Raw genomic sequence first — 26,876 nt, 5'->3', positions numbered from 1 at the left:
CAGCACTACTCTTGATACCCTATCTGCTGCTGCTTTTACCCTTTCAGCTTCTCTCTTTTGCTCCTCATTTCGTTCCCTTAATTTTTCCAATTCGTTCTTACCTTCTTTCCTTTTCCTCACTCTCTCTCTTTCCTCCCTCTCAAGTTGTTTGATCAATTCATTCTGCTCATCCCTTAGTTTTGCTAATTTTTCCTCCAAAATCTCTTCCTTCTGCCATAGTAGCTCCTCTCCCCTCATTTCACTCTCTCTGGCACTATCCTCGTCTGTTCTCCCTACCGCCTCCCTTTCTTCTCCAGTTAGTGAGCCTCGTAATTTCAATAATATCTGTGCAGCTACCCACTCATCGTTTCCTATCTTTACAGTCTGCTCTTCTCCAATCCTTTCTTCCCCCATTGGTATCTTCCTATGAGCCACATATGGTGGAGGGCTGTATGCCGGGTTCGAGTATCCTTCAGCCGCCCTGAACTGTCCTTCTATTTCTCCTAATTCTCTCAAAGGGTACAACCCTCCTCCCTCTGTTTTCACTCCCGGTGTTATGGGTGTCTCATTGTTCCGTTCCTTTTTTATGTCGTTTGATTTATCAATCTTTTCTCCTCCCTGTCCTCCGTTCCCCGTATTCTTTGTGCTTTCGCACCCCTTTTCCCCATCCGTTCCTTCTTTCTTAATCTCCTTTTCTTCCGGTGTTTCCCCCATAGTGAACATTCCATTTGGTCCTGGTCGGGACCCCTGGAACATCCTCCATAAGTTAAACACCTCCACATGGTTTGCCAACTTCTTCCCCTTGTATGTATTGTGCAGATGGTTTAGTAGTGAATGTTGGGCATATGGATCGAAACTGCCATTGGGCGGCCATGGTGTTAACATTTTGTTGTCCGTCCCCTGGGTCCACTCTATGCTGTACTTAATTAATTTCTCCCTATGTGGTGGCAGTGTGGTGCATATGTGTTGTAATGGGGTAGTGAGGGTGTTCCCCCACCCTCCCGACCCTCTCCCGTATGACATAGTGGCCCTCCCCTTGTTACCCTTCTCTTTACCAGCAGTTTACAATATACAACCTCGTATTGCTTACCTTGCCCCGCAAGTGTGGGGACTTACGACAATCCCTTGACAGATTTTGCAATAATAATAAATATGATGTTATATTATATTCCTTCCCCTACGGCCCCCTGCGGCCGAAGCGCACGCAGCCCCCTGCGGCTGCGTACCCCTTACGACGATTTTATACAGTCCTCCTGTTTCTCCGTTCTCCTCCCCCTTTTACACTTGCCGTGGCCGGCGTTCTCCGTGCGCAGCCACGCCCCTTTCCCCTTCTCCTTTTCCGATCCTCTAGTCTATCCGTTATCTCCGTGTCTGCTCCCTTATCATCTTTCTCTTCCTCCCCACTCTCAACCCAAAGTTCCTTATGCACGCGATATCCTATTAAAACCCTATTGGTGACGTCACCGATTTCTTCGAGCTACTGGTATATTCTTGTTATGTTCTTTAAGTTCAAAATACACTTGCAATCTACCCCGCTAACCCTACAGCTGTCTTCCTGTCTCTCCTGGAACAAGGTAATCTCATCAATAATATAACCGGACTGCGCACGCTGCGTCGCCTCGCGTGTGATACGCCCCTCAACAGGAGGGCTTAACCAGCCAATTATCTTCCGTTTTGGGCAACTATGTAACTAGCTACCGCCCACAGGGAAACGTCATCTACCTATCGAGTTTCTTGCTCGAACAATAGGAAACCTCATCTACTCATTGATCAATAAATGTCAAGTCGTAGGAAACCACACACACCCACCCTCACACGTAGTCGCAATTTAGGCCATCAGTGTCTTACGAGCGGCTGCACGTGATGTTTTCGTGCCCCGCCCCCCTCTTTCGCGTAACGTTAGCCGACTGTTCTCGCACTCGTTTCGCTACCATTCATTCCATTGGCAACACTCAGTTAAACCTTCGCCGCACATCTGTACAATACCTCCCTCCTCCCTTATTTACTTCCTCCCCCTCCCTCACAATTTCGCATTGCTTATTGTGCGTGTCATGCTCACCAAGTTCTCTCGATGCAGGGCCGCTCGACTGCGTGCACCCCTCCAAGCGGCTCGCCACCTCCCCTCGTCTGGACCACGTCTGGACACTCGCCGACCGCGGGCGGGATACTTCTCAACCGGCTCCCGAGGGCCAATATCCGGATTGCGCTGTCCGGTCTTCTCGCAGCTCCGCGATGGTCCTGTAGTCCTCAGAAGGGGGCAACGGCAGAGGGGGCCGCGCCGCCGGGCCTCCTCGCAACGGGAGTGCCTGGAAAAACTAAAAATAAAAGTTGATCTTAAACAGATCTCAGCAGTGCCTCCAACTTGTCGGGGGGAAATTCTGCCGGGGTCGGCCGGGCCGTCCGCAGACCTCCGGGCAGGGAGGCCCCAACTCCTCCCGTATATCCCAGACGAGATAGAGTATGAGACACACACAAGGAGCAAGATGACTCTGCTGTTTATTTAGACAAAACGGCAGGGATGGGTCAAGGAGCGTACGCGTTCGTCCTGACACACACACAATCGTGGGGCTCGCAGGCCCTTTTTACTGCATTATGACGCGCTACTTGCGTTACTTCAGAAAGTTAACAAAAAATCTATCGCCACTCTTAATTGGTTGCTCGAGTGGTAGGGTTAGTATAGTACACATATAGAGAATGATATTAGTGGACAAGGTGTAGTGAGGTGGTATATCTGGGTTGTCCCTACAATTAGATACATAAGAATTGTTACATGAAGACTCCTGAGGATTGGCTAGTATTACTGACGTCTGAGATAAGAGCCCCATGTTCTGATTGGTGCATCCGTGAGCTTCCCAGCCTGGGACCACCGTTGTTCCCAGCTCTCGGTGTACCTGTGTTTGCAACAATGTTTCAATATGGGTACGTGCAGACAATGTGAGGATTTATTCATAAGTGGAAGGCTGACCGCTCCCACTGTAGCAGATGTCCATTGAGCCTTTCTAGTGTATCGGCCTGTGTCTCGTAGTGAGGGACCCAGACGCCTTTTCTCTCCTGGGTTTTGGCATCTCGTCAGGTTCGGCTTGGTCACGTGGGGAGGGACCGTGAAAGAGGCAGAATTCTGCACAATTAATATTGTTTTTTCTACTGCGCGTCTGGTTTAATTTGTCGGCGTGCCTTTATCGTTGAGGCGCGGAGTGCGAGGTTGCAACATCGTGCCTTTGATGATTTGTTCTTGGATGTGGGTTTGCAACATTGCGACCTTGGCTGGTTGCTCCACCGGGTTCTTTCTGCAGGATCAGCAACCTGACTCTTGCTTTGTTAATGTCCACGGGAGCTCTTGTTTGAGGCCTACTCGGGCCTGGTGCTTAAGTAGTCTGTTTGGTGCATAGGTGCTTTTGGGTTATAATGGCATATATTTCCATGACCAGTATCGTGTTTCCATTATACCTCTCATGGTGGTAACGGGTTTCAAGAGAAGCGTGAGCAAGCGTTATAAATGAGTTCATGATGCGTCTTGCGTTTCTGCATTCTGAAAGCCTATGTAAAAATAATAAAGATGCACGTCCGTGAATATGCCTGTCGCCTACGTCAGAGCACTGAGTATGTTCTTCGTGTAGATTGGTGTGGAAATATTAAGTGTGTATATTTGTACAGATGTGCTTCCCGTTGTCTAGGTCGTCATGGCATCTCTAACGACGTGTGGTTTTTAGTCTAGCTGATCCGAGCCGCAGGTGTCGGCATGGCCAGTGCGGGCTGCTGGGCAGGCAGGTGGACACATCCGTATGTTCCTGTACCAGGGTACCTGGTCGTCTGGTAAATGGACAAACTCTTCTCGCGGCGGGTGTCTGGGCCGTGACCCTCTAGGCCAAGCGCGAGAGGTGAAGGACGGGAGCCTGGTCTTCCATTCTCCCACTTCAGGATGGACCATACAGAAGACCCAGTCAGGTCACTTAAGCCAGGAAGAAGGCTGGAAATTGAGTCCCTGTGCTAGACAGCCCAAAACATCAACAGACCAACAATTTTTTATAACGCGCTTAATACAGAAGAGGTTTCTAAGCGCGGACCTGGGATTAAAACCTGTGTTGCCTTGAGTCATCTTGCTTCCAAGACTAGCACGTTGCCACTGAGCAATACTACCTGTGCCATGGACTACATCCTCCATAATCCTTACTTCCCAACAGAAGAAAACACAGACCCAAGTAGCAAAGCACACACTTATCAGATTTGTAATCGGGAAGACATGGGTAACCCACAGAAGTGTTTTCCACCCTCAAAGGAGGGCAGCAGGGTTCTTCTGGTAATCAAGGACCCACTCCATTGACGAGTTATTTTATGAAGAGCAGATCCAAATGCAAGACAAGTGTTTAAATTAGTTATTTCAGTATTTTCATCAATGTCAATGATACACATAGTGCCTACCCGGGTGTCTTGCCACTGTCGCTCTCAGTCTTTAGCACAAAGCTTCTCTGATGAAGTCCTGGGAGGTGAGGAGCATCTCTTGCTAGACCACCGATTGGGTGGATCATAAGGTATTTTAGGCACTCTTGCTGGAGCTCGAGGATTTTCATAAGTAGGTTCCATAAAACCTCAATGAGACAAGGCAGGATAGGAGGGCTTTGATTTTATGAGTGGGGTTTTGGCTCACCTTCATGATCTCAGGGTCTTAGACAGACTACACAAGCCAGTTTTACTTCCGTCCTCACAGAGCCACCCAACAATTGTGGCTGTGTGCCGGTCACTGTCCTTGCCACCTCAAGCTGGCTATCACCTTACCTAACTCAATGTATGACCACATTGTCATTCCTCCTCCTACTTCTCCCGGGAAATAGACAGGCTTGTGCCTGGTCTCCATCATGGTCCCTGCAACTCCAAGGGACTTCCCAACATTCTCCTTCATTTATTCCTGCCTCTTCTCCCCTACTCCTCCAGCTACCACTCCTTCCTCCTTGGCACTTGTCCAACTTCCTCTCCTCTGATATTTTAATTAGTTCTTTCCTCTTCCTCTTTAACTTCTCTGTTCTTGTAACGCTCACCTGATTCCCGTAGAGGCGCCGGTCTTGACTGGGCGTATACCGTATCTTCAAAGGTGATGTGCAACACACGGCTGGCTCTTTGGGCTGGACCTCTGTGGACTGTATGTCTGACTTGAAGGGTAAGATGTCTGCAGATAGAAAATACGGGATTAAGGAACTGGGTTATTGAATGTCTCTCTCTTCTTCCCTTTCTCTTCTCCTGTAGAACCCCAAAGGTTAACGCTCTCACCTTAGGTAAGTGAACGCCGTGCTCTCCATCTGCCTCGGGGCAGGGTGCTGTAACCAGTTTCTTCACTGGATAAGGGGAGCAGGCCTCTTGACTTCAGAGGACTGCTGTCCGTCGTTTACTGCACGAACGGTAAGTTTCGAGTAACTCTAATGTCTTTAAAGTCTTTAGTAATGATGTTTCTCGTTTTGCAGGGTTCCAGCGATGGCGGATGACGGGCTGAAGTGAGTTGAAGATGGAGCCCGTGTGATGAATAGAAGCGCCTGGAAGCACGTAAGTAAGCGCTTGTTGCCTGCTTCACGATGCGCTCTAACTGTCTTTTTATTTTGCAGGTACAAGTTCGGAGCGGCTGCAGGGTGCCGGAATACCCACTGGGTTAGATGTGGAAAGGAGTAATGGCACGTGAGTATTAAAGTTCCCCAATGTCTTTAAACGCACCTTGTTTTGTCTTTCAGATGCGGGATGCAGCGCCGAAGGCCTCCGGAGCGTGCGAAGAGTTGGTAAGCTTTTGTCTTTCAGATGCCGGAATGCAGTGTGAAGACCTCCGGAGCGCACGAAGAGTAGGTAAGCCTTTGTCTTTCAGATGCCGGAATGCAGCGCGAGGCGTTGGTGACAGCCGATGGACCAGGTAAGTGAAGAGCTGTCACTGAAGACCGTAATGCTAACCTGTTCTTTCTTGTCTTTATAGGTGTTGCTGAAGACTGGATTCAGGATGGTAAGCCTTTTTCCTTAAGCCCAGGATCAGATGCAGAAGACACGATGAGCGTTCTGCTGCAGAGGATGCAGAATAACGCAAAGCAAGATTCATCCATCGGGTGTGGTTTAAATAGCCTCCTGTAGTGCTTAGGTGTCTCCTTCCACAGCCACGCCTAGGTAAGAAAAGAGTTCCTGCTTTCCAGAAGAGTTCCAGTGTTCTGAATCTAGGGAGTGGCTCCTGCCCCACCCAACAGGAAAAGTAGTTCCAAACAGAAGAGGATCAGAGGCTCAACTGGCAGGCAAGTAAGCAGCATGGTCTGCTGCAGGTAAGTCCACCCAAGCATTATGAGCCCGGCACTTCCAGCGCTGGGACTGGGCATATTTATGAGCCTGGTGCCACTGGCGCCAGGACTGGGTCCAAAAGGTCCCAATTGGGACTGGTTGGCACTCGGAACCTGGGTTATGGATCTGCTTCCAAGGGAGTTGGGAAAACCCTGACCTTTTGGAAGCAGAGATCATGACAGTTCTCTCCCATTCTCCTGGATGCTTACTTCCCCCAACCTCTTATGTGCTCCTCCTTCCTCCTTGATATTCACCACTTCCAACCTATTCTGTTCTCGTCCTGCACCTCCGCATCCACCTGCAGCTCTGTCTCTTCACTGCTCCAGTACTCCAACTGCCCGCACCCATTCTTTTTCTCCCCTTGTTAAGGGGCAACTGACAAGCATTACTGTTTCTTTCTGGGATTTGGTGGGTGGGCAAGCAGATAAATAATTCAGGTGTGAAATTGACTTGACTAGTTTTGCCAGGCTCTGTGGACTGAGCCTATATCAGGCTGGTCCTCCATATGGGTTTTTGGATTCCAAGCATGTGCACACTAGCACACACATCTGGGCTGGGGAAGGAAGCTGGCAAGGTTTTGCTCTGTTCCTGCCCGACCTACAGAAATAGATGGCGAGCATTTTGCGAGGCCATTTTTGCTATGTTAGGATTTCCAAAATAAGCACAATGACAACCCTCTGTGTGGCTTCCCCATTGAACTATGGAAGCAAATGGGGACAAGGTTTATTAATATATGTTCTGTGGTGAATTGACCTCTGAGAGAATGAAAACATTGAGGAACCACAAGTGTCTTCAATTGCTGACTTAAAGTAACAAAGTGAAAGCAACATGAGGGTTGGAGTCCCGTTTTAGCTGCCATCTAGGAGTAGGTGAGAAAGTTGTGGAGCATCGAAGAGGCAGTGGATTTCAGACATGGAACGAATGAGAAGTATTGAGGACAAGATTAACATCACCTGGTCGGAAGAAGAACGGGTTGCCACAAAGAGGGGTTGAGGGCAAGAAGCAGACAAGAGTGCCAGATGCAGAGACCACACAGGGCCTCCAGGGGCTTTCCTTGTACATGAGAGAGTAGGTCAAGAGACTGAAGGAGTTAAGAAAATTAGAGACTGTCAAGAGGATCGTGGACTCCCACCATTGTGGAAAGTGAGAACCAAGGAGAGGTCTGCTTGGCAGAAAGATAGCATCCAAGGCAAATCTTGCAAAAGACGTTTGAGAAAGTGATTTAAAGTTTAAAAAACTAGATTCTAGCACTTACGGACAATTTCCTAGAGCTGTTAGAGAAAGTGATTGTCTCAAAGTTTCAGCAAGTAACATTTGAAAAGACACTAAAAGGCTTTGGAACATGATGACAAAGTTTCTAATTGAGTGTCAAACCAAAAGCCTGCAGTCAGCACCGCCTGCTCATGCCGTGGTGGAGATGGAAGTCAGCTGAAGAAGATACCCTGCACTTGTACCACCATTTTGCATGGCTTTTGTCCCCGAGCAGCCATTTTGGAAGCCTGCAGCTCCCTCAATGGACCTTCTAAACCTTGTGTATCCATTAAATCCGTGTTCAAAGGCATTCCACAACCTGGCTGCCACAGTTAAGAGCTACACAGACATGGGCAGGTTCTGGTCAACTCTGTTAGGTGCAAATGCTGTCCAACTAACCTCTCCATCCATTTTCCCCCATCAATGCAGAACTACTGCACAAGCCCAATTTCCTAAATATGCGCAGTTACTGTTGTGAATTTCCACCAATGCATAAACAAACTGCACCTTGTAAATTGCATTTCTTCGTCGTCAAGAACTCGGATTTCTTAAGTTGCATTTCCTAGTAGACTAGAACTTTGTGGTCACCCCTACACCTTCCTGATCACTCCTTGCCTACCAAGCACTCACCAATCCTGCTACTACTCCTTACTGTTCTTTTCCGTTCTCTCCCCCCCTGGCCTCCAGCCATCCCTCTTCCCCAAATGTCCTCATGCTAATTATTCACTCACCTACCAAACACCCCTCAGGCTGCTCCTTTTAATCCAATCCCACCCACTCCAGCCTAATCTACCCTACTTGCTTTACTTTATCTGGTTTACTTATTCCTCCTCCACCCTTTGACCTCACTATAGGTCACTAGAAAGCCCAATCTCTATGTTAAAAAACCTATCTCAAGAATAAACTCAATCAAGACCATCAACGAAACCTGGATTTCCCCCCTGACATTGGCAGCACTCCACATCAACACTGCCTCTTTCTCTCACTCCCTTCTTCTCTCCATAAAAGGTGGCAGTGTTGGCTTCATGGTCAGCAAGGATACACCAATGGCACGCCTTCCTCTGATTTCACTTTCATTACCTTGGAGGATATTCAAATTAAACCTCACTCCCACCCCTTTAACTATCCTTGTCATGTACTGTGCACAAGATACACTCAAAATGTCCTTCTCTGATCTTGATCTCTTACTTGAAATACTCCCAGACTGTTTCCTGTCATCAGGGGCCCTCAACCTCTCCAATATGGCTAAGGCCCAACAACTCCAAATTGACTCCATTATCAGCAACAACTCAATAGTCAACCATCAATAAACTTCAAACTCGCATTCAAGGCAAATCTCTGACCAGACTCTGCTGTCCCATGCCTCAATGAAGTCATCCTCTTGATCCCAGCGGTCTCTCCTTCACTAGCTCACTCCAATGAACTCACCTTTGCCGTATTCAACTCTGCACTGTCTAGCCCCTTCAATAATCACTACCCTGGTCACCCCTTGCCCCCCGCATCTTCAACCATGGATCTGACCTACCAACCAGCTGCTGAGCACAACATGCTCCTTATGCGACTGGCATACAGGCAAACTACGACCTTGCAGACCAAAAACATAGGTGCAGGGCTGCAGAAACGAAGTGGCAAACCTCTGGTGCACCCTCTGACAAGAGCCCACATTCAGGCACGAATGTCCAATGCCTCCAACAAAATGGCTGAACTCTTCAAAATCTGCAGGGAACTTGCCAACCCCGTCTGCAGTATCTTCTGCCCCTACTCCTGCCCAGGCCCTATGCAATTCACTCGCCTCTCACTTTATTTCTAAAACCCAAGACATACTGAACAGCCTTGTCATGCACTCCTCCAACGCAACCCTCCTCCCTCTGCCCCCCTACCACCTACCACCCTCCTTCCTTCTCCGATCCCATAGCCCCTGATTAAGTTCACCAGAGTTGTCAACTTCATGAAGGTCTCTTCCAAATAGGTTTCCCCATGCTCTTCCAAAACCATCAAGAACAACCTCTCTAATCTCGCCCCTGCTCTTGCTGGTCTCTGCAACCACTTATTTGCTACTGGGTCTTTTCCATCCTCCTTCAAGAACTCCCTTGTGTGCCTCGTCCTTTTAAAAAAAAAAAACCTCTGCAGACCCGTCCTGCCCAGCCAACTACCGACCCATTTCCATAACCCCATTCCTGGGGAATTGCTTGAGAATTTGGCCCTCCCTAAAATTACCTCTCATGCCTAACTTGTTAGCGGTCTACACGGCCACCAGTCTGGATTCTGAGCATCCAGAGGCACGGAACCTGCTCTTCTGAACACCCGTTAAGAGCTGCTTGCATCCCTTGACTCCAACTCCCCTTATCCTCCTTGATCTCTCTTCAGTATTTGACACAGTGAACCATTCCATCCTCAAAAAGGCTCCAGGATACCCTTGGTATCTCGGATCGGGCACTGGACTGACTCACCTCCATCCTTACTGACCGTTCCTCTAATACCATTCTGGGCCCTTTCTCCTCCCCTTCTTCCTCCTCCACCGGTGGCGTCCCTCAGGGCTCCATTCTCTCACCCTGGCTCTTTAACATATACCTTTCTCTACTTGCGTGTCTCATTTCCTCCTTCTCCCCAAATTCCAGTGCTACACTGACACACAACTCTTCTTCAAACCTCCTACTGATGCCCTTGCACCTTCCTTCATCCCTGGCTGCCTCTCTCCCATCCTGGCCTGGTTCACTGCTAATGACCTCTGCCTCAATGCCAGCAAAACAGATTCTCCCTATTGGGTCCCCTGCACCCTATTTCTTCCATTCACTCTGGCCTTCCTCCATGGGCTCCCCTGCTTCCCTCTCCTCGTTAGCCAGGAATCTCTGAGTCATTTTTGATCCCTCCTTTTCCTTCATTCCTCATATTTAGGACCTTGTCAAGAAGCCCCACTTTCAGCTCTTCCTTCTCAAAGGAACTCTACCCTTCCTCAACTTCCCCAGAGACTCAATGTCACCCGCTCTCTTGTTCTCTCCAGGCTAGACTATTGCAATAGCCCCCTCCTTGATCTTCCTGTGTCCACTGTGCAATCTCTCCAGCTAACTCAGAATAGGGCAGCAAGACTTATCCTTGGCCTCAAGACAATAGACCACATCTCTCCTGCCCTACAAAGCCTTCACTGGCTCCCAGTCTCAGCACGGATTAAATTCAAATCCCTCTGTATCATCCACAAGGCGATCTGGGGCCGGGGCCCACTCTATTTTCAACACTTCCTGACTAAATACTCCCCTTCTAGACTCCTGTGTTCCTCTGGCACCAACTCCCTGTGTGTGAAGCGGTTTGCTAAACAGAGAGCTAGTGGTCAATCACTTTCCTCAGCGGGCTCCCTCCTTTGGAACAGCCTCCCTCCTCCACTGCGTCTTAAGCAGGACCTCCTTATATTTCCGGAAAAGCCTCAAGACCTTTCTCTTTACCTCTTCCTTCTCCTCCTCCAGTGGTCGAAGTGAACGAAAAGAAGTAGTGAAACTATGTTCCCTGCTGGCCTGCACCCACTCCCCACAAACCCCATCACCACGCCCCCTCCCACACACAATACAAATCCCCAAACATGTGCACCTGCTGTTTAAGGAAACATTCAGTGTAGTGCACTGAAAGTGCAAGTATCAACTTCCTACACTTATTTTAAAACTAAACCATTCCAGAATGGTTTCTTTTTAAAATATAAGTATAGTAACAGTAAAACTTAATTGAGAAAAATAGGAGCACTGTTCCTGACCGCTCCCGCTCACGTTGACCACTGTCGTCCTCTCCTCCTAGCTAATCATAGTAGCATGACTGATGTGCAGGGCCCTTATGTATCCTCGGGGCCCTGACTCTCCCACATCTCTCATCCCAGCCACAGTCTATTTACTGCACATGCTCGCCCCAAACTCCCCACAGGTTGCACTTACGTTCTTCTCTTCTTAGCACTTCAACCAGAGCACTTCTCCATTAGCACCACAGCACCTATCCCATACCTCCCATGCCCCCTGCACTTGCACGTTCTGAACACTCACAAGGAATAGTAAATTCATCTCCCTTCCCTGTTAGTCTCACTTTAGTTTGCACAATCATTTCAATTATTTATCTCTGTTGTAATTCATTGTCTATCTCTCCCGTCCCCACCCTGGCGCCGTATGGGCGCTTTAAAACTGTTTTGCTAGTTGTACAAGTGCCTAAACAAATGATCAATAAAAAAATCCACTCCACTTCTGACTGCATACAAGAACTCCAATTGCACACAACCACAGCTCTCAGCCCAACCAAATGCTCTTATCACATTAATCTTGTTCTCTCTCCCAAAACACACCCTTTCATACTACTATCCAGGACCCTCCAGACCATGCGTTTCCCAAGTCAGAACACCTTCATTTACTCTTTCTCCGGATTACTGACTCCTCTTTCTCCACTGAAATCACCAAAATACAGACACCTTGACCACTGTTCAATCAATCTCTCCTACCGTCTGCCTCATTCTCCCCTCCTCTTACCCATCCTTTGGTTCGCATCACAAATTGTTAAGGAACTTGCATCTTTCAATGCTGCTATCCTCTCTCACGCAACTGGTATATTTCCCAGCCTGTTACAAAACAAGCCAGACTTACTCTCCTAAAGAAACCAATTGTTAACACCAACACCCCCTTATTCTACAGAGATGTATGTCTCTCCTCCCTACCATCCTAAAATCAGGGAGAGGGGGATTGTTCAATCACAGACACCTATCCAGAGAAATCACTCACTTGCTGACTCCAATCTGGTTTCTGGATCAAACCCTGCACTAAAACTGTGTTCATCCATGTGGTCAATTCTCTTACCACTGCACACCACTTGCCTCTCCATTGTCATTCTTCTAGAGCTTTTACATGCCTTTGACACTGTGGATCATCCCTCCTTCATTCAAACCATTTCTCGCCTTGGCTTCAAGTACACCATATTCGACAGAGTGTCCCCTCTCTGACAAATCTATCTCCATCTCATGAGACTCCCTCACCTCCTTCCAAACGCTTACCGTGGGCCCCCCTCAAGCATTAGTCCTGGGCCCACTTCTCTTTACCCTCTATACCTCCTACTCTTTTTCAAACTCAGTTCCTCCATTGGCTTTGACTATCACCTCTTCGCTGACTACTCACAGATTTTCTTCTCCGCTCCTGCAATCTCTGAACGCATGACCAAATGCCTTACTGCCTTTTGATGGCTCTATTCTATGCCAGGCTTAATTCTTCAGAGACGGAAGTCATCTTGCTCCCTGCCTCCAATGCCAGCTGTACGCTGACCTTTCCATCTCTTCCCTCAGCCACTCTCCCACGGGTTGCAACCTTGTGGTTCTCTGACATGCATTTGATAAAGAGAATGAAATGAGGAATACTGAAGACAAAGTTCATATTGCCATCTGAGAGAAAACGAACAGAAACACAGAAGAAACATTGAGACTTGGCGGGGGAGGAGATAGCCCGGACATGGAGTGAATGGAAATCAAAGAACTGTGGCTAACCAGCAGACAGAGATTAGAGTCTCACACCATCTGACAATTTACTCAAATTATAGTTTTGAACTCCAATTCTTGACTATGCTTCAATTTAGAAATCACCACATTTCAATGTTTCATATAAGGTAAGGGTGGCCCTAGTAACCATGCTATGGCAGGACATAAAAGCAATAATACAAAACAGGTTTGGAAATGAAGCACAATGCAATCTTTGGTAAATAAAGTGAAAGTAAATCTTACCATTAGTACAGTTTTTGAGGAATCTCCAGGATACCAGATGCTGAAGATGACCAATAATCCCAAACAGGAAAAAAAGGCAACAGTGGCAAGATTTCTGAGGTCGAGCAAAGACTCTACTAGAGGAATGGTCCCCATTGTCCAATCACAGCACAAGGCTGAGGGATTCAGGAGAAGCCAAGCATTAACAGGAAGGAGGTAGTTGAACGTCAGCTGCCTTGCAGGAGTTGGGCTGACAGCAGCTGGGTTATCAAACCTAAACAAACAACAGTTATTGTAGCACAGAATGTTGAGATATACTGTGTTCATTCTACAAAGGTTCTACTAAAAACTGTGAATAATGAATATTTTATCAATTCAAAAGTCAATGCTTGAAAGTGCAAATAAAAAATATCACACAAAACGAGTTCTCCACTGAGATGTAGAGGGATAGATGTCTAGCATGACAGCCATTATTGTCCCTATTATGGAACAGTTACATATCACAATAATGTTGCCACAAGTTTTTAATCAGTTTAACAAAGTTACAGGGCTGGCTGATTTTAAGCAACCTCTGCATTGCCCAATTTCCCTGCATTACCTAAACAGTATAACTAACTACAGGTTTAGTCTGGAATGCTAGACTGCTAACTTAGCCAAGATTCAGCTGAATGTCAAGATTGACACCTTAAGATGTGGCTGGGACCCATTCTCTTGCCTAACATTGCTGTACTCAACCATGTGTGAATGTCTTTGTCCAAACCGAAAAATGCTCAGAGGAGCCACTGCAGAGTCGAGCACAGTCTGCAGGCAGAGCCTACGAACCCCCAGTTAATAAAACCACTTGACTGACTACTGGGTACCTCCATTGCAGTGTTGTCTATTTTAGCCTCAAAATCTCAAGCAAATTCGAATAAATGAGATGAATGTGAACAAGAGCATGTCAAATAAACTAATTGCCCATAAAAACGAACAGAATATCTTGTAGACAATCTGACGTAAGGCCAGGATAATTTACTGGACACAAAAACGTGATATCTGTTAACCTTTCAAAAGAAGCTGGTTTCAATATAGGTAGCAGTAAGCCAATATTCTGAAATCAAACAAATAAATGCAGTTTAGAAGTGTTCTAAATTAACCTCAAAGGTAAATGTTTAAAGATTAATGATAATTCCACTGTCTAGGACACAGTTCCTCATCAAAGCTGGTAGCTCAACACCTGGGGAACACAGCTTTCTCTTGTTACATTCTCATGAGCAATATCCTCCAATGTAATGTTATGTTACTTTGCATTTATATAGCGCCTTATGTGTCATTGGTATGATCTCAAAGCGCTGGTCGGTTGAATGCCCTGGGGAACCGTAGTTTAAATCAGTTGAGAGAGAGAGAGAGAGAGAGAGAGAGAGAGAGAGAGAGAGAGAGAGAGAGAGAGTCTTAAGGTGCGTGGGTGCACTGGATTTGTGTGCAGCTGGTGTGGCACTTGCATGATAGCTGCTTCTTAGCGGTAGGTGTGGTGGTTGGGAGGTAGGTGTGGTTATTGGGAGGTCAGGAATATGTGTTCATTCTGGAGGGTTGACACACAGACTGATTTCTGGCTGCGTTAGGCCTGAGGAGACGCTTAGGCTAGCAGTGCGAGCTTAAGCTGTGCTTAATTAGGATGTTGAGGAGTAAGAGGCGGGTGTTAGTATGAGAACAGCTATACCAAATGTGTCATGGTCTCACTGTGTTCTATTTGAGTGGTGGTGTATAGGAGAGAGTAAGCATGGTAGTGTGATATGGTGGTTTTCAGTAAGGCAGTTCCATCCACTCCATCCGTTCCATCCGTTCCATCCGTTCCATCTGTCCACCCAATGAGGTCTTCTGTGCCTTTTCTTCAATTACAGAACTCAACAGGCAGTCATTTTTGGGCCATTTGGCAAAACGCCATGACAACCATAAACTGACATTTAAATCTTGCCAGGGATTTTAAAGAAGTTCTAAATTATAATGGTGTACTCTCATATGCTAGCAGTTTGAAGATATACTTTAGAGATGCTGTGCAAAAATCTCTGCAGGGAAAACAGGAGGATGATGGATTTGTTGACCTTTCTTTCAAATGATGCAAGCATGGTTTGAACTGCAGCGATTCTTCAATGTGACATTGTGTTTCTTCTAACTTAAAGAATCGAAGGACCCTTTATACCTTGAACACTTTAAAAATCTATGTTTTTCAGACAATTCTTTTACTTGTACTCAACTTCTTCCAATGTGGTTGGTCACATTTATGAACTGCATTCTACTCTTCATAGCCAACACCTACATATCTTATCAGAGATGGCCTCCAGACAAACCAACTCACGAACACTGTTCCAACGGTTTTTATAGAAATGTTCAAATAGGGTCTCATCACTAAGGCCGTCATTCTCGCGCCCTCCTCTCCCGTGGGCTTTTTCCTCCTTAGCCCGGGCATCCCTGGTCAGTAGAGAATGGTAACACCTGCGATCTGTGCTTTTTCCTCCTTAGCCCGGGCATCCCTGGTCAGTAGAGAATGGTAACACCTGCGATCTATCATCTGGCTGGCTAATAATAAGGGTCTAAAGCCCATCGCCTTATCTTTCTGGCTCCCTCTAGGAATCTGAACCTGGGGTTGCACAAGGAGAACAGATCTCATGAAGTTGTGCCTTCCAATGTCCCAAATCTTACTAGTTCATTACCCCCTCATGCTCTTGTACTACTTTCTTTTTTTGTTGTTCTCTCCTTCCTTTCCCTTCCTTCTACTCTCCGGTTTCTCTCCCTCTGAAGTTCTTAAGTTCGCTGCTATTCTCCCCTCTATCCTCGTCTATACCCCACACTACACTTTATCCCTCCTTCCAATCGACCTTTGACTCTGTAAATCACCTTTCTTCCTCAGCCTCACTTACTCCACTACATTATCACCGTCTCCCTCACCTTCCCCACCATATATATACGCTCACTCCTAGGTGCCACTTTCACACCCAATACCTCACCTTGCACACGCTCCCAATAATCTTCCTCCACACTTTCAGGCTGCATTCTCCTTCCTTGACATCACATAACTCACAGAGCTGTTTCCAGGGTTCCACTATATACTCACACCTCCTACCCACTCACCCAACCATTGATCCTGCCACCCACCTAGTTCCATGGGGCAATTGATAGTTTGTATTTTCTCTGAAGCCCCAACCCCTATTCAAACAAGAGTCCACCACAGTTATTCAATGGTGGTCTGTGACAGTCCATCTCAAAGTTATTAGGAGCATGGTATGGAGATTCTTGGTTGATGGTCTGTCTTGTGTACCGTTCTGCAGCCCTGCTATTCACTGCTGGCTCACTCGCGAATGGGTTACACATTACCTCCACCGCTGCAAGGAATTTTGGACACCGAAGTCCTGAAAGAGAGGAAAAAGAACACAGGCCAGAACAGCCAATGGCATTTACGGAGTGATAGCAAATGGTACTTGACATTTGCAACGCTACCCCTCCCTTAGGCGTCAACAAGGTGGGAGGACCTATTCAAGAGAACTAGTAATTCATTAGAACTAGTTGTACACAGTCACACTTTATTTCTAAACGTATAAAACAAATTTTAATAGAAGGAACATGTTAAAAAACATTCGTCAAGCAAGGGCAGTGCAATTGTTACCCAAAAAGAGAAAGCAAAAAGACATGTGTCTTCATATTGGCAGAACAGATATTAACCAACACGAGTGATTTCACAGAAAAATCAGTGTACAGTATTAGATATGTAACATATGTTCACTGATAGGATGATTTCACATGAAGAAAGATAATTAATGTGCAAAGCTAAGTGTGTGGCACGTATTCACTGTCAACACAGATTTGGTGTTTCTGGCTTAGAGGACCGATATTAGTGTTTGTCAGTCAATTACAGAAGATCTAGACACTGGGGTCTTGTGGATGGAAAAATGACTTCTCAGGGCCTCCAAGCTTTCTTCAGGACGAAACAACAGTATGACTAGACATGTGAATGTTTGTCTAAAAATAATAAGGGCGGCAGGTGTTAAGAGTGTGATTGTGTTCATTCTTTTCTAATTAAATGAAACGTGAGAGTAGGTCTAAACCTCACCTTTGATTAGTTGTGTCTAGGGAAGCAAAATTGGAGAAACCGGAACTGTCTTGCGTTCCGGTTGTTGCTCTTTCTGGTGCACAAAAGCTACCTATAGTGGTAGAGACAGTTAATTAATGATGGTGCCAAGAAAAGCTCCTCTAATGGCCATTATACAGTGAGCACAACTTAATTACCTGGCAAGGTAGGGTTTTGGAGAACACATGAAGCGTGTTTGAAAATTGCAGATCCACGATGGAATGCTTGAAGAACAGTCCAAGGGTCTGGATAGAGTGAAAACTGTGCTGTCCGGTTGTTAGAAGGACACGTCTCAGTGGGTCTTGGTATTTCTAAGAAATTTAGTAGAGATAAGGCATATAGCTAATTTATAATTGCAGCATGTTGGGGGCGTGGCCGACGGGCAAGCGATGCAGACGTGATCCCTCGTCAGTCCCGGGCCGCCAGCCGGACCTTGTGTCCATCCTGCCCCAAAACGGTATGGGAGATACCCAAATACGCCTCAACGAAGCGTGACATCCTGCTCCAGCAAAGTGCAGCATTGCGGATTACAAATGGTGTACATATAAGGAGATACACCGTGTGAAACTACGGACGTCTGCCCATGGAAAGACCAGCCAAGATGGCCGCCGAGACCCAGGCATAGGAGCGGGCCGCGGCGACGCAACAAGGGAGCCGCCTGGTGCTGAGACGGTGCCGTCCCAGGCGGCACTGCCACCGTGAGCGGGGGAAAAAAACAGACTCTGCACCTGCCTCCCCCCCCGCCTCGCTGGGCCGGGCAGTGTGCGTGGGCCAACGGTGCCGGACTGCGCCCGCCGGCCCCTGGTGCGGACCATCCCCGGTGGAGGGGCCTGAACCGAAGGGGCCCCCTCCCTCACCGCCGCACAGCAGCAGAGAACGGACAAGCTCCAGTACTCGAGGGCGCAAACATCTACGCCGCCAGGGCCCGAGAGGACTGGAGAACGAGAGGGCGGTACCCTCCCCTCCCCACGACACGACACGACACGACACAAGAAGCGGGCGCTCCGCTCCACGTAGAGCGCCCACCAATCTTCATCACAGCGACGATATCCCCCGGAGTTGCAAGAAACCGCAATTAGAGCTAGCGGTAAGGAGGGGGTGGGGAGAGTGGCAGGTGGCGGGGGGGTCCAGGTCCAGGTCCCTGTCCATCGCCTGATTAAACCAGTACTGCTGCAGTGCACCCGCAAGCTCTGGCAGCCCCTGCCTTGGTGCGACGAGATCGGGACACTGATCCTCTGTTAGTATGGACACACAGGCACCACACACCTGTGACTGCCGCAATCCCAAACGGAGCCCTCTGGCTGGTGCCTACTCCATGCACAGAGCAAAGAGGGAGCACAGGTGTCCTGCATGCTTCTGGTCCACAAGATCGACAACATACTGCAGGAGGGCCAAGAAGCAACTGCCCCCATTGCCATAGATTCAGCTGCTTACCTGAGCCATCGCTGCCCTCCCCCCCCTCCCTCCAGGCGAGACCTCCAGCCCCAACGCTGCCTTGCCAAACAAGCAAAATGGGGAAAGATAAACCTAGGAAAACATTGACGCAAAGTAGGATTGAGCAATACGCAACAACACCTGTGTCTCGCTCCACAGAGAGGCCGTCATCGACGGAAGTGGACGGCGCTGAAGATGATATCTCCCTCAGGGACATAATGATCGCCATCGCCAGCTCCCAAACGGCGATGGAAAAGAAAATAGACAGTATTGGTGCAGACGTGTCCCTGCTAAGACAAGATCTGCAAAAACTAACCTCATGCATGGGTGAAGCAAAGGCACGGATCTCAGAGACTGAGGACAACATGCGAGGAGTAAACCTTCAAATGTCTAACATGCTAGCCCGTACTAAAACCCTGGAAGCAAGAGCAGACAACAGTGAGGGCAGATCCCGACGGAACAACATTCGCATTCTTGGTCTTCCCGAGAAGGCAGAGGGGGATTGCATGGCATTTTTCCTTGAAGAATGGCTGACAAGCACGTACGATGCAGAATCCTTCTCTAGATTCTTCTCCATCGAACGGGCACACCGCATACCAACTGGCAGAGTCATACCTGGCAAACCACTGCGCACAATTATTGCGAGATTCCTGAATTACAGGGATAGGGACACTGTGCTACAATTAGCAAGATCAAAGGGGACAGTCACGTACAATGGATCAAAAATCACTTTCTTCCACGACTTCACCAGAGAGGTCTAGAAAGCGTGCGGTCCTTTGACCCGCTCAAAAGACGCTTACACTCACTGGGAGTTAAATATGGGTTAATCTTCCCTGCTCAGCTCAAAATTTTCCACAAAGGTACAACAGTACATTTCACTGATGCGAAAGAGGCATGGAACTGGGCTGAGACGCACAGACGGTGACTGGAATGCTGAGGGAAGAAGGCGAAGAGAACACAACAGACCAACCTCTGAGCGACCACCAGAGCAAATACCCCAGCAGCATCCGCCACCTGAGATCCCGCAACAAGAAAACGAATAACGAGTCCTGACACCACCCAAATAAATTCTAATGCAGCAATTGCAATTCAAGGCACCCGTATCCTGCATTATATCTCAATCATGAAGCACACAAAGGCTGGCGGCCACCCGGCTGCCACCCCCCTAGACAAAGCAAAACTTATAGAGCCGACAAAAGGCACTCTACTACTCAGTCTTACATTGTTTCCAGAATTGGAAAGCCCGGCTACGGCAAAGCGGGCATATGCAAGCTAAAGCTTAACTGTTTATAAGTTTACGTTGGGCCGACAGATGCTTCAGTTGTTGGCGAAGTATGGGGAGGGGGGGAGTTGGGACTAATAAAGTTACTCAATGTTTAGCATACAAAGACACTATGAGCTTACTATACGAGGCAACTGCTGCACTAAAACCTGCCGTGTTGTCTCCAGCACGAATACAACCTACAAAATGCATCAGAGAACCGCACAACCAAAGACCTGATGGCTCCTGTGTCGACTCCAAATAACAAACGCCTAAAGCCCCTGACATGGAATGTGGATGGGCTGGGCTCCAGCATTAAAAGAAGACTTGTTCTGCAATACATAAACAGGCTCTCCCCAGATATAGCCCTCCAAACAGAAACGCACCTGGCGGGAACCACATGTAACTTATTCCAGAGATCCAACTATCGCACAGCGATACACGCAGGTTTCTCCATGGGGGCGAGAGGAGTATTGATACTGATCCATAAGAGACTTCCACTTGAGAACAACCACATTAAGCAAGATGGTGGTGGACGTTGCGTTCAGTTACAGGCTACACTATGGAACCAAACCCTGGTGATTATGGCGATATACTCTCCACCTGCCCTCCTTAATACTTTGCTAGCCGACATCACTCCCATCCTAGCGACAGTATTGCAGACACATGCGTGATAGGAGGAGACTTTAATGAAGTAATGAATAATGCCCTGGACCGCACGCATCTGAAGTCCAGAAACCCCACCACTGTCACCAGACTCGCCGCCTTTGCATCCGCATTGGGGCTCCGAGACACGTGGCGAGATCTGCACAGAGAGGAAAGTGAATACTCCTTTCACTCAGGAGCGCATGCCTCAATGTCCAGGATAGATTACCTCTTTCTTCCATCCCAGATCATTCACAAAGCCTGCACTGCATCCTTCCTGCCACGAGGCATATCCGACCACTCTCCACTAATACAAGAACTGGAAACAGAGAGACCACGCCCACTGCCCACTTGGCGTCTTAACTCCTACTATCCGGAATTCCCAGACCTACAGTAGAAAATAGAAGCGGCCACCTCCAACTACTTTGAGATAAACACAGGCTCGACAGATGATCCCTCTATTCTATGGGAAGCATACAAACCAGTCCTACGAGGCGAGATCATATCATGGACCTCTGCCAAGAGAAAGACACAACGTGAAAGGATTACTGAAGTCAGAAAGGAAGTTGTGACCAAAGAAACAGAACATATCTCCATTGACACCCCCCCAAACACACAGAGCCTTAATGTTGTTGCAGAAAAAGCTACATCATTTGTCATTAGATTGTGCCCAAAAAGCCCACAGTGCCAAGAAAACGCGTCTATATGAAACCGGGGAAAAAGCAGGCAAGATGCTCGCATGGTTAGAGAAACGTGACAGCATACTGTAAAAAACATTCAGACACGAGAGGCCAAAATAGTCTCCACCGATGCGGAAATAGCAGAACGCTTTGCTGATTTCTACGAAGACCTCTATGCGCCTCCCATTGACACAGTGGATGATCTCGTATTGGACAACACCAATCTTCCATTCCTCACCATGGAACAAGCTGAAGCGCTAGATTGCAAAATAATAGAAGAATAGATCTCAACAGCCATTGCACAACTCCAAGCAGGCAGGACCCCAGGTCCCAATGGTTTCCCAATCGACATTTGGAAAAGACTAAGCCATCTAGACGTACCTACCCACCTACTCAACCTATTCGAATTTTACCTAGCAAAACGCGAGCTCCCGCCAGACCTTCGCAAAGCCACAATAATAGTGATTCCCAAAAAAGACAAACCCCAGGATGAATGTTGTTCCTACAGGCCCATATCATTGATCAACAGCGAAGCGAAAATACTGGCCAAAGTGTTAGCGAATAGACTCCAAACGGTCATCACGGCGCTGATCCACCCAGACCAGTGCAGCTTTATGCCTCAAAGATCAACAAGAATGAACATTCGCAGACTGCATCTGGCACTAGAGAGAGCGCGCACCTTACAGCAATCCGCAGCGTTGTTAGCCATAGACTTTGAAAAAGCCTTTGATTCAGTGTAATGGGAGGCTTTATGGACAATTATGAGGAGGATGAACTTCGGTGAACCATTCATAAAATGGGTCCAGCTTCTATACAACAACCCGCTGGCAGAGGTGAGAGTAAATGGTTGGCTCTCGCGCACCTTTCAATTGGGGAAAGGTACCAGGCAAGGCTGTCCCCTCTCGGCAATGTTGTTCGCCCTAATAATTGAACCACTGGCAGTCATTCTACGAGATGCAACCACATGGACAGGTTTCCGCTGGAATTTGGAATGGGAAGATCGGATATCCCTATATGCGGATAACCTCCTGATATATCTAGGTGATCCAGCTATCTCAGGCCCCATAGTTACTGAAATCCTAATAAAGTACAGAGTCTTTAGTGGCCTCAGGGTGAACTGGCCCAAATCTGTGCTCTTCCCAGTGAAGGGTGTGGACTGTATACCACCACAGGGCTCCCCATATCAAATCGAAAGACACAGTTCCGGTATCTAGGCATTATAATCACCAATACACTCGATACTTCCCAAAATCTATACCCTCTAGTTAAGAAATATGCAGAAGATGTGATCCACTGGGAAGCATTACCGCTGACAATACTAGGCAGGGGAGCGCTCTTCAAGATGTTGGCTTTACCCCGGTTCTTGTACATCCTTCAAAACGCCCCTCTCCACATCCCTGCGGAGGTATTCCGTAAAATAGACAAAACGACACGCAAACCGCTGTGGGGAGGGAAACACCCGAGGATAGCTCTTAAAACCCTCCAACAATCAATCTGGGGGGGGGGGGGGGAATAGGTCTCCCCAACATCCACCTCTACTACTGGGCAACCCAGATGGCGACAGTAAATGACGCTATGCCGCCAGGCCCCTTTCGAGCCCCGGAGTGAGTCAGCACATTTCTACAGCGCTCTCCCCTGGCCCGCTATTCGTGATTCATGCACAAAGGTTCCCGCGCGAGGACCGCATATTTAAAATCAGAGTCCATCCCACTCCAAGATCCTCACAAGTGAGGATTACACTAAGATCCTTCCCACGCCTGGCGTAATACTAGAAATTCGTGCCAGTGGAAATAATTATCCACAGCACCTATTCCACCCCGTGCAGCACTTCGTCCTGATGAAGGCCGTACATATGCTGGGACATAATTGGTCCACCTAAACGACCGAAACACCTTGGTGTAGACGCACCCCGAACAACAGTGCATTGTCACTGTCCATTACCAATTGTCAATTCACGAACCCCTTTTTTTCTGTTGTTGCTTACTTTGTCTAATTGTGTTGTTTTATACTGAAGTATATGAATCACCATAACAAACTATGTATTTTGATTGAGTTTGCGTTACTTACACGACTGTTGTGTCAAACTATGTGACCCCATGTGTTTGTAAATATATCCTATAAGCCTGTACGGTGGGTTTCATTAAACCGTGTGATGTTATGTTGTTTGGAGAACTGTTCACTCTATGTTGATTTTTTCAACTGCATAGATAAACTATTATTTTCTCCAAACAACAAAAAAAGTGAGTTTCTTTCTTTTTCTCCTTTAATGCAGAGGGTAATAAGGGGTGAAACAGTGTGTTTTCATTAGAGCACTCTTCTTTGTACCTATTCAATTGTAATTTTTGTCTTAAAGTAAATGACATACTCCATGGCAATCCCAAACTCCCCCACATACAGGCGGTAATAGCTGCACGACACGACATATCCCCGATTGAAAGTCTTTACAGAAAGAAACGGCACCCTCCTGAGTGCTCGATAGTGGCGCAGACTACCCAAATCTGGAAAGAAGCACATAAACATATTGGTTGGGATAATAGTATCACCCCAGTTCAACCCATCTGGAATAACACCCACCTCACAGGCCTTAGTCAACTCCCCAAATGGCCTAGCTGGACAGCAGCCGGTATACAAACTTTACAACAAATATATGTTAACAACCAGCTTATACCATTTGCCGAGATCTCTGTTACGTATAGCCTCCGAGCCGCCGTGAGCTATCACTACAGACAGCTGCATCACACACTCTCAGTACAAAGGAACCAAATGACAGACATGCCGGAATGCACACCGATGGAAGGAAATATAGTCACAGATAGTGTAGATAACAAAGTCACATCCACCATGTATAATGCCATCACCTCGTTTGCCACGCCAGAGCTGTCAGGCCTGAAGCTGAAATGGGAAAGAGATGTAGTCCCAATACTACCCGAAGAATGGATTTAAACCCTAATGTATCCTAGAGATACTGCAATCTCTGCCAGAATCAGGCTTATTCAACTGAAAATCCTCCACAGGATATACTACCCGCGAGTAGCACTGTATAGTTGGGGGAAAACGTCTGACCCCCAACTGCCTACGCTATAAACAGGAAGAAGGAACCTTTTACCACATCCTATAGCAATGCACGCAAATACAGCACTTCTGGCGACAATGCAGTGAAAGACTCTCGAGAGTCATGGGCCGTCCGATACCAACCGACCCCAAACTTCTCCTCCTGGGGATTGAGGAGGAAGGAGATCTGTCTCGTTTTGAAAAACTGCTACTCTCAACGTCTACAGGAATTGCCAAAAGAAACATTGCACAACTGTGGGGGTCAGAAACAACCCCAAATTATGACCAGTGGACTACGGACGTAGATGCTATCATCCTAATGGAACGCCGAATATACCAAGCACTTGGCTGCCCAGGCAAGGCGGATAAAATATGGGGAAAATGGGAACAAATATCATGATCATACAGAGACTGTCCGAATGTATCTTAAGATGTACTCTCGCCATCACTCCAGGACACAATATAACCACCTGTTAACACCCGGTTGTGAAAAGCAAGAATGTGCCATAGCTGGCCTCGTACATGCATAATCCCTCCTTGCGTATTTACATGTATACGCACATAGCCTTTGTACGCAATGGTCTTTCATATGTATAGAGTTTTTTTCTTTTGTTTGTTTGGATATTGAATGTTTTGAATGTATGAACAAAACCCAATAAAATTTGTTATCAAAAAAAATAATTGCAGCATGTTGAGGAAAATCATACTGCAGAGAGCTGGGAAAATGGTTAGGAGAAGACTAGGGCTCATTTTTACAAACTGAAAATTATTTTGTTGAAAAAAGGCGAGACTGATCACCGTGATGGTTTCAAAAGTGAAAGTTTAGTTGTTAAAGGAGGCGAGGCTAGTCACCGTGAGTTGTGATTCCAAAAAAAAGAGCGTGAGTTATTGAACAAGGGCGAGACTAATCATGTGAAAATAGCCATTCCAAAAAGGTACATTGTGTAATATAGTACACGGCGGACAGCGCTACCGTGTAAAAAGGTGCTGAATTAGTTGGAGAGGAGAAGCTCATCTTCGCGCGTGGAGCTGTCTGCAGGGACTGGGCTCTAGTGTCTACAGTATCGCGCATGCGTATTAGTGTTGTGCCGGTACTTCTCTTTGATTGAACAAGAAAACTTTATTGATGTTACTGGGACGGAAAGCGGAGGCACAGGAGCTACTTTAGAATAGAAAAAAGTAGCAAAAAGAGGGAGGGAGCCCTCAGGATGTCCATTGTGTTTCTTAATATTGCCATTGAAACAGAATGGAGATTTGCACCACGAGTAGTGCATGGGTTTTTAAAAAAAAAATGTTTAAAGCGTCATAATGGCAGATGCATCCAAGTTGTAAAGCAGTTTCATAGGAAGTTGCAACAATGAAAAGTATTGTTGAATTATGAGGTAACGTGTATATGGTAAAAAAGGGGTTGGTGTGTTGCGTGAGCGTCTATTGCTTGTTTGTTTATACACAACTCGAGCAAGGTTGATAGAAAGCAAGCACGAAATGAGATACTTTACACATTTCAAACAACTACTTGTTAAGCCAATACAGGACATTCATTTTTCTAGTTGTTGTACATATAATGAACAAGCTAGTAGACGAGATGTACATTTAGGGATATGACCGAACAGAAAACAACAATGTTCTGACATCACAGGAAAAAACCATGTTATGGCATTAAAAGAAAAACATGTGTTACAAACAGCATGTATGTGCAATTCGGTGGACAGAACCATATGCTTGAAATGTCAATATGGTTGTGGGGACCTAAAGCAATATTTGCTATTTAACATTCACTGTTCTGGGATCGAGTGTTATTTTGTGTAAAGGATTACAATAGAATGGTTAGATGAAAAAAAGATTCCACTCTATAGAAATGTTCAGGCCTCGTTTGACCGTATCTAAGCGGTAAATCCATTTTTGTTTCAGGTGACAAAGCATCATGTCGCGGTTTCCTCCTCTATATGGATTTTTTACGGTCTCTATGACAAACCAGAACATATCGGAATGTAGATTTTTTTTTGCTTTGAAATGGGCAACCATGGGTTTATCGTCAATTCAATTTTTTCCTTCTAACATGCTGCGATTATAACTTGGCTATATGCCTTCTCTCTACTACATTTTTCTGAAATACCGAGACACACTGAGACGTGTCCCAACAACTGGACAGCACAGTTTTCACTCCATCCAGACCCTTGGACTGTTTTTCAAGCATTCCATCGTGGATCTGCAATGTTCAAACACGCTTCATGTGTTCTCCAAAAACCTACCTTGCCAGGTAATTAAGTTGTGCTCACTGTATAATGGCCATTAGAGGAGCTTTTCTAGGCACCATCATTAATTAACTATGTCTACCACTATAGGTAGCTTTTGTGCACCAGAGACAGCAACAACCCAAATGCAAGAAAGTTCTGGTTTCTCCAATTTGGCTTCCCTAGACGCTACTAATCAAAGGTGAAGTTTAGACCTACTCTCACATTTCATTTA

The 26,876-nt window shown here is 46.8% G+C and overlaps 1 protein-coding gene across 1 annotated transcript in view; it reads right to left on the bottom strand.

The window, feature by feature from the left end:
• The window catches only part of TMTC3 (transmembrane O-mannosyltransferase targeting cadherins 3), a 1,032,559-nt gene that overhangs the window by 540,201 nt on the left and 465,482 nt on the right, over window positions 1-26,876 (bottom strand). Inside the window, exon 7 of the mRNA XM_069629335.1 lies at window positions 13,256-13,508. Coding sequence (XP_069485436.1) covers window positions 13,256-13,508 — 253 coding nt within the window. The remainder of the gene's footprint in view (window positions 1-13,255; window positions 13,509-26,876) is intronic.

The sequence above is a fragment of the Ambystoma mexicanum genome, chromosome 12 (genome assembly GCF_040938575.1).
Source record: "Ambystoma mexicanum isolate Mex_15411 chromosome 12, UKY_AmexF1_1, whole genome shotgun sequence".
Classification (NCBI taxonomy): domain Eukaryota; kingdom Metazoa; phylum Chordata; class Amphibia; order Caudata; family Ambystomatidae; genus Ambystoma; species Ambystoma mexicanum.
The sequence above is the reverse complement of the archived record's forward strand: the minus strand, read 5'-3'. Positions and strand labels throughout refer to the sequence as shown.